The sequence below is a fragment of the Oncorhynchus keta genome, chromosome 7 (genome assembly GCF_023373465.1).
Source record: "Oncorhynchus keta strain PuntledgeMale-10-30-2019 chromosome 7, Oket_V2, whole genome shotgun sequence".
NCBI classification, from domain to species: domain Eukaryota; kingdom Metazoa; phylum Chordata; class Actinopteri; order Salmoniformes; family Salmonidae; genus Oncorhynchus; species Oncorhynchus keta.
The window spans coordinates 14703258-14711467 of NC_068427.1; the positions used below are offsets into that span (position 1 = coordinate 14703258).

Here is an 8210-nt window from a genome sequence, read left to right on the forward strand (position 1 = left end):
ACGAGCCCTTTACCAACAATGCACTTAAGTGGCCTCCCGGGTGGTGCAGTAGTCTAAGACACTGCATCGCAGTGCTAGCTGTGCCACCAGAGATTCTGGGTTCGAGCCCAGGCTCTGTCCCAACCGGCCGCGACTGGGAGGCCCATGGGGCGATGCACAATTGGCTCGGGTTTGGCCGGCAGGGATATCCTTGTCTCATCACGCACTAGCGACTCCTGTGGCGGGCCGGGCGCAACGCATGCTGACCAGGTCGCCAGGTGTACAAGTGTTTCCTCCAACACATTGGTGCGGCTGGCCTCCGGGTTGGATGTGCATTGTGACAAGAAGCAGTGTGGCTTGGTTGGGATGTGTTTCGGAGGAGGCATGGCTCTCGACCTTCGCCTCTCCCGAGTCTGTACGGTTGCAGGGATGGGACAAGACTGTAACTACTACCAATTAGATACCACGAAATTGGGGAGATTAAAAAGGGGTTCAAAATAAAATAAAAACTATGCAATTAAAGTGAGAAAATTAACAAATAGATAAAAATAAAATAGTAACACAATAACAATAACGAGACTATATACAGTACAGGCTATATACTATACAGACTATATACAGTACAGACTATATACTGTACAGACTATATACAGTACAGACTATATACAGTACAGGCTATATACTGTACAGGCTATATACAGTACAGACTATATACTGTACAGACTATATACAGTACAGACTATATACTGTACAGACTATATACAGTACAGGCTATATACTGTACAGGCTATATACAGTACAGATTATATACAGTACAGGCTATATACAGTACAGGCTATATACAGTACAGATTATATACAGTACAGATTATATACAGTACAGGCTATATACTGTACAGGCTATATACAGTACAGATTATATACAGTATAGATTATATACAGTACAGGCTATATACTGTACAGGCTATATACAGTACAGATTATATACAGTATAGATTATATACAGTACAGACTTTATACTGTACAGACTATATACAGTACAGGCTATATACTGTACAGACTATATACAGTACAGACTATATACAGTACAGGCTATATACAGTACAGACTATATACTGTACAGACTATATACTGTACAGACTATATACTGTACAGGCTATATACTGTACAGGCTATATACTGTACAGACTATATACAGTACAGACTATATACAGTACAGACTATATACAGTACAGGCTATATACTGTACAGGCTATATACAGTACAGGCTATATACAGTACAGACTATATACAGTACAGACTATATACTGTACAGACTATATACAGTACAGGCTATATACTGTACAGACTATATACAGTGCAGGCTATATACAGTGCAGACTATATACAGTACAGGCTATATACAGTACAGACTATATACAGTACAGACTATATACAGTACAGGCTATATACAGTACAGACTATATACAGTACAGACTATATACAGTACAGACTATATACTGTACAGACTATATACAGTACAGGCTATATACTGTACAGACTATATACAGTACAGACTATATACAGTACAGACTATATACAGTACAGGCTATATACTGTACAGACTATATACAGTACAGACTATATACAGTACAGACTATATACAGTACAGGCTATATACAGTACATGCTATATACTGTACAGACTATATACAGTACAGACTATATACAGTACAGGCTATATACAGTACAGACTATATACAGTACAGACTATATACAGTGCAGACTATATACCTCTAGTTCGAGGTAGTTTGATTGAGATAATATGTACATGTAGGTTTGGTTAGGTGATTGATTCATGTACTATGTACAAGTAGGTAGGGACTGAAAAGCAGAAAATTTGGATAGCCATTTAATTAACTGTTCAGCAGTCATGGCTTTGGGGTAAAAAAGGTATTGTCATTGTAAATTGTCTGGTGGCGAGGGTAGAAACTGTTAAGGAGCCTTTTGGTCCTAGACTTGGCGCTCCGGTACTGCTCGCCATGCGGTAGTCTCCTGAGGGGGAAAAGGTTTTGTTGTGCCCTCTTCACAACTGTCTTGGTATGTTTGGACCATGATAGTTTGTTGGTGATGTGGACACCAAGGAACTTGAAACTCTTGACCCGCTCCACTACAGCTGTAAGATTTGCCAAATGGAGGGCGGGGTAGAGCTTTGTATGCATCTCTGTGTGTGGAGTAAAGGTGGTCTAGGATTTTATGTCCCTGGTTGCACATGTGACATGCTGGTAAAAATTTGGTAAAACTGATTTAAGTTTGCCTGCATTAAAGTCCCCTGCCACTAGGAGCGCCGCTTCTGGGTGAGTATTTTGTTCTTTGTTAATGGCCTTATAGAGTTGGCTGAGAGCGTCTTAGTGCCAGTTTTGCTTTGTGGTGGTAAATAGACGGCTACGAATAATACAGATGAGAACTCGCTTGGTAGATCGTGTGGTCGACAGCTTTTCATAAGGTGCTCTACCTCAGGCGAGCAATACCTTGAGACTTCTTTAATGTTAAACATCGCGCACCAGCTGTTATTGACAAAAAGACACACACCCCCACCCATCTTACCAGAGGTAGTGTCTCTGTTCTGCCGGTGCATGGAAAATCCCTGCAGCTCTATATTGTTTGTTTCTTCGTTCAGCCACGTCTCGGTGAAACATAAGATGTTGCAGTTTTTAATGTCCCGTTGGTAGGATAATCTTAATGGTAGGTCATCAATTTTATTTTCCAACAATTGCATGTTAGCAAGAAGAATGGAAGGCATTGGGAGTTTGCTCGTCTCCGAATTCTCAGAAGAATCCCTGATCTGCTTCCCCTTTTCCGGTGTCTTTTCTTCACGCAAAAGGCATGGATCTGGGCCTGTTCCAGTGAAACCAGGATATCCTTCTCGTCAGACTCATTAAAGAAAAAAGTTATATTTGCATGATTTAGCATAATTAATCATTACCGTTGGCTCGACTGACCAATACCTCACAAAAGGCTTTCTCTCTCTCCAAGTTGAGACCTTGAAACTGAGATACCTCAGTTGTTCCCGTAGCAATATTCTGTGCTTACTGCCAAGTTGAGGAACAGTGATAGTGAGGATTCCTCCATACACGATCAGTCATTCACCCGCATGGCTGGGTTGCCTTTGTAATCCGTAATAGTTTGCCATCCCTGCCACATCGGACGAGCGTCAGAGCTGGTGTAATAGGATTCGATCTTAAACTTGTATTGATGCTTTGCCTGTTTGATGGTTCATTGGAAGGTGTAGCGGGTTTTCTTATAAGCGGCCAGATTTGTATCCCACTCCTTGAAAGAGGCAGCTCTAGCCATTCCCTCAGTGAGGATGTTACCTGTAATCCAATACTTCTGGTTGGGATATGTACATACGGTCACTGATGCACTTATTAATTAAGCCGGTGACTGATGTGGTAAACTCCTCAATGTCGTTGGATGAATCCCGGAACATATTCCAATCTGTGCTAGCGAATATGTCCTGTAGCTTTGTGTCTGCTTCATCTGACCACTTCCGTATTGAGTTCATGACTTGTACTTCCTGTTTGAGTTTTTGCTTGTAAGCCGGAATCAGGAATATATAGTTATGGTTATGGTTACACAGGAGACATGCTGGTAGAAATGAGGTAAAATGGATTTCAGTTTCCCTGCATTAAAATCCCTGGCCACTAGGAGTGCTGCATCTAGGTGAGTTTATGGCTTTATACAACTCGTTGAAGGCGGTCTTACTGCCAGCATTGGTTTGTGGCGGTAAATAGACAGCTTTGAAAAATATAGATTAAAACTATTTTAGTAAATAGTGTGTTCTACAGCTTATCATGAGGTATTCTAACTCCGATGAGCAGAACCTTGAGACTTCCTTAATATTAGAGATTGCATAACAGCTGTTGTTGACAAAGAGACACACACTCCCTCCCCTCAGCTGTTATGTCTTGCCAATGTATAGAAAAAAACAGCTAGATTTATATATTTCCTGGTCAGCTACGACTCGGTGAAACATTGGATATTACAGTTAATCTGATCACATTGATAGGACAGGCTCGAATGGAGCTCATCCAGTTTATTTTCCAGTGATTGCACGTTCACCAATAGAACGGAGGGTAATGGCGACTCATCCACTCGCCATCTCATTAGATATTTTGCACCCTGACCTCAACAGCGCTGTCTCCGCCTCCTCCGAATTACAGGGATTTGTGCCTGGTCTGGGATGACCATTATATCCTTTGCCTCTGATTCGTTGAAATAGAAGTCCTCATCCAAATCGAGGTTAGTATTCGCTGTTTTAATATCCATAAGCTATTTTTGGTCATATGCAATGATGGCCAAAACATTATGTGGGAAAAAGTTAGGAACATTGTAAAAAAACACAAAATATCAAAACTGGTCAGGAGCTCGTAAAACGGCAGGCATCCCCTCCGGCGCCATTATTTTGTGTGTCATAATTAGTGTGTGTGTATTAATGTGTGCGGTGTGTTGATTCAGGACATGCTGGGGGAGCTGTTCACTCCTATAGAAACACCAGAGGCCCAGAACAAAGGATTCCTCAAAGGCTTCTTTGGGGGCAACGCCCAGACCTTCGACAGAGAGGAGCTGTGTAGGTTACCTTCTATATTTTACGTGTGTTATTTATGTGTACTAAGTGTGAGAGACAATTTGACACATATGAACCTTTTCCCACCCTTTATCTTTCCATTTCTCTCTGCCTCTCGCTCCTATCCATCTCTCCAATTTCTTTTTCTATCTTTTTCTTTCTATCTATCATCTCCCTCCTCTCCTCTCCATCTCCCTATAGTTGGGGAGGCAGCAGCGGGAAAGGCCTCTCGGAGTTTGGCCCAGCACATCCCTGGTCCAATGGGATTGGAGAACATGAAGGCTGCAGCCGGCGGCGTCGTGGGGGACCTGGCCCGAGCTCGCATCGCCCTGGACCAGAGAGGAGAGAGACTGGGCGAGCTGGAGGAACGCACCGCCCTCATGATGAACAGCGCCGAGACCTTCTCCACACACGCCCACCAGGTACGACCCCCCCCCCAGCCAGTGATTGTGTGATGAAGCAACTTGTGGAAAGCAAGAGGGGTGTGTTATAAGGTGGTATGTATCTTACCCTGTGTCTCTTTTCTATCTGTTCTCCACAGGTGATGCTGAAACATAAGGACAAGAAATGGTATCAGCTTTAAAGGCAGGACAGCGGGCTGTGATGTGACTGCCCCTCTACCTGGTGGGGGGCACTATGCTGGGACATGGACCTTTACTCGACGGACATGAGAGCGATAGAGATAGAGAGAGACACAAGAGGGACTTTGTGTTAACGGGCCTCTCTGTAGGCCGTCTGTACATCATTGTCACAAGACAGAGGGCAGTCACTTATCTAGACTATAGTGAGATGGACACAGACCAGGAAGTAAGTTGGTACGACAGGGGGAACCCAAAGTGGATGATGACAGTCCATCAGTGTGTGTGGGTGGGTTACCCAGATCTTGCTGTGTAGATACTCTAAAGTTAATAATCCAACAAGACTGCATGAAACTAAACAGATGAGTACAAAAAAAGTAAAACTGCAATATTAGAAAGCAGCATGCTACTTTAACAGAGGGAAATAAAACAAAATAAAACTTTTATTTAATAATATAAGCCAACAACAGAAAGTATGAAAAAAACTTTATATTTTTTGAAATATGGAAAAAAAGACATATAAAAACGAAAATGTATTCCTGCATAGCTATAAAGCCACATTTTTCTGTTAGCCTTTTTTTTATTACTTTCATTTGTTTTTTGAACACATTCTGAACACACATCATTTCAGTTTCAATACTTTCTTTACACAATACTACTACTGATGATACTATTCATATTCCCACCATTAGACACTGAGCTCAAACTATATCGTTATCCAAGATCTCTGTGGTGTACTCACGGTGCAAAAACACAATCTAGTCTTTCAACATATATCACTCCACACATTCTGAACAACTGAATTGTCAATTTTACTGGCACTAATTTCATTCTCTTGGCTGCTACTACTGACTAGACCCGTTACCAGGAAAAAAAGGTACATTTCACCCCCCCTGCCAGAAATGTGTGAACACAGAGAATATATTGATTAATAATGTGTGAACACAGAGAATATATTGGTTAATAATGTGTGAACACAGAGAATATATTGATTAATAATGTGTGAACGGTCATGGAAATGAGTTGTGTTGGCTGAGGTGCCACGGTGATAGTAGACTGTGAGGTCTGGATTGAGTGTGTTTATATTTCTAATCTGAACATATATAACATGATGTAATAATTCACGTGCCATAAATCAAGATGGGTGAAGCCCCTTACTGTAAACTAGCAAAGAGCTAATACTATGTGGTAGTAATGACGTGTTTGCTGTAGATAAGAGTAGGCTAGCTGAGCCCAACTTTTCAGTATGGCCGCTGATAGGCGTCTGTTGCTGTAACTGGGTTTCTGGTTCTTTTGACAGAATTGTGACACCTTTTTTTAATGTTTTGTTTTTGTTGTTGTTTGTTGCTTCTTCATTGGAATCTTCTGCTGCCTTTCTCATATTATGTATGAGTTTGTTGAGCCCGTGTGTGTCTCACGCAAGCCCATGTAAAGACAAAACTCTTACTCTTTCTTCTGCCAAAGCAATTCACGAATGAAGGTGTCAGTTGGAGGATTGTGTCATCATATGTTATTGTGGGTGGTGGGTCCCGTGTTTACATTTTGGTATCCAGAGTGGTCCTCTTTTGCACGTTGATGAGAAAACTATGCTTCAGAAGTCTCCAGGGGTCTTGTTGAAAAGGAGTAGGTCTAGCTAAACGACTGAGGTAGAGTCAGATCCATTTAAACACTACTACCATTCCGGATCACAAATATCCTGCGGTCGGTCCGTGTTGTTGATCTATATGGAGAAATGTAATAAGACTAACAATAGCCTACCATCATGAGTCTTGCGGTTGTCAGGTGTCGTTGGCACATACAGTATATGGATCTTCTATGTTACACATATTGGTACATGTAAGGAATCCAGACTGATATGAGTTTGAAGCAAAGGTGTTTCTATTCTTCGTTTTACTCGTAGTTGCTCTTGATGACCTTAATGTAACCCCCCCCCTTATCCTCACCCCCTAGTGGATGGTGGTAGCCTCTTCTCTCCTAAATGATCATCTATGTACAAAGATTGTTCTATGATACATGTTATTGTATATGTTGTACAAGTCAATAAGTGTACACGTAACACTGACAAGTCCTCTCGTAACTGATCTATTGTGACATGACAATACCATCATTTATTTTTCTGTTTTCAAAGGTTATGTTTGTATTTTTAAATGATATACGAAAGTCTAAATGATTGTTATGACCACAACAGTCACTCACTCTCCCTCACCGACGCTCACATATCCACCCTGCCTTGAACCACAGAAAGGTGGTTACCATAACCATACAGGCAACCATTCTCTCACACAACATATGTTACACAACACAGCTGAAACAAACACACACACACACACACACACACACACACACACACACACACACACACACACACACACACACACACACACACACACACACACACAGGTAAAATCCTCCATTATCACTATTCATTTCACTCTGCTCCTTCTCAGGCTAATGAGACATTCCTAAAGGACAGACAGTCTACTGTACTGGGAGCCAGTCAGCCCCAGACCCTAGAAAGAGTTGGATTCGATTGCCTGGCTGCTTTCCAGGCCAATATGAAGGCCATTGTCCATAACTGATTGTGGTGGTCTAATGAAGAGGGAACAGATGTATTTCCCTATGTGGACTATACCGTCTCTGAGGTTTGTGTTGAGTTAGTACCGGTGCAGTTAACTTCAATGGCTGAGAAAAAGGAAACCGGGACTTTTCCTGACATAAAGGGTGTTTTGTTTGTATGTTTATTTTGATTTTATATCAACTGTACAACAACGCTGGCTGGGAGTAAAGAAAAACACAAAAACATAGAAAAATAGGATATTCTTAGGATATTCTTTCTCTGTAGATGTCTGTTAAATGAATCATGGTACTGTACCTGGTTATTCTGGCTGTGTCTAGTCACTGGAACTCTTGTCCACACTGTTGTTTCCTGGCCAAGCCAACCGTTTCTCTGGTTGTTTTCTCAATGATGACAGCAAAGTTTGTCTTGTTTAAATGGATTCTACCACCTTTTGTTCTTATTGATATTATAGTAGTGTAATAGAGATTACTG

At 41.5% G+C, this 8210-nt stretch overlaps 1 protein-coding gene across 12 annotated transcripts in view; it reads left to right on the forward strand.

Moving 5' to 3' along the window:
* Window positions 1–5215, forward strand: part of stxbp5l (syntaxin binding protein 5L) — a 258352-nt gene extending 253137 nt beyond the window's left edge. For all 12 annotated transcript variants that reach the window (XM_052522027.1, XM_052522030.1, XM_052522028.1 and 9 more), the window contains 3 exons: window positions 4475–4586; window positions 4785–5005; window positions 5125–5215. In XM_052522027.1, coding sequence (XP_052377987.1) covers window positions 4475–4586; window positions 4785–5005; window positions 5125–5166 — 375 coding nt within the window. In that variant the 3' untranslated portion in view covers window positions 5167–5215. The remainder of the gene's footprint in view (window positions 1–4474; window positions 4587–4784; window positions 5006–5124) is intronic.
* The last annotated feature ends 2995 nt before the right edge of the window (window positions 5216–8210 follow it).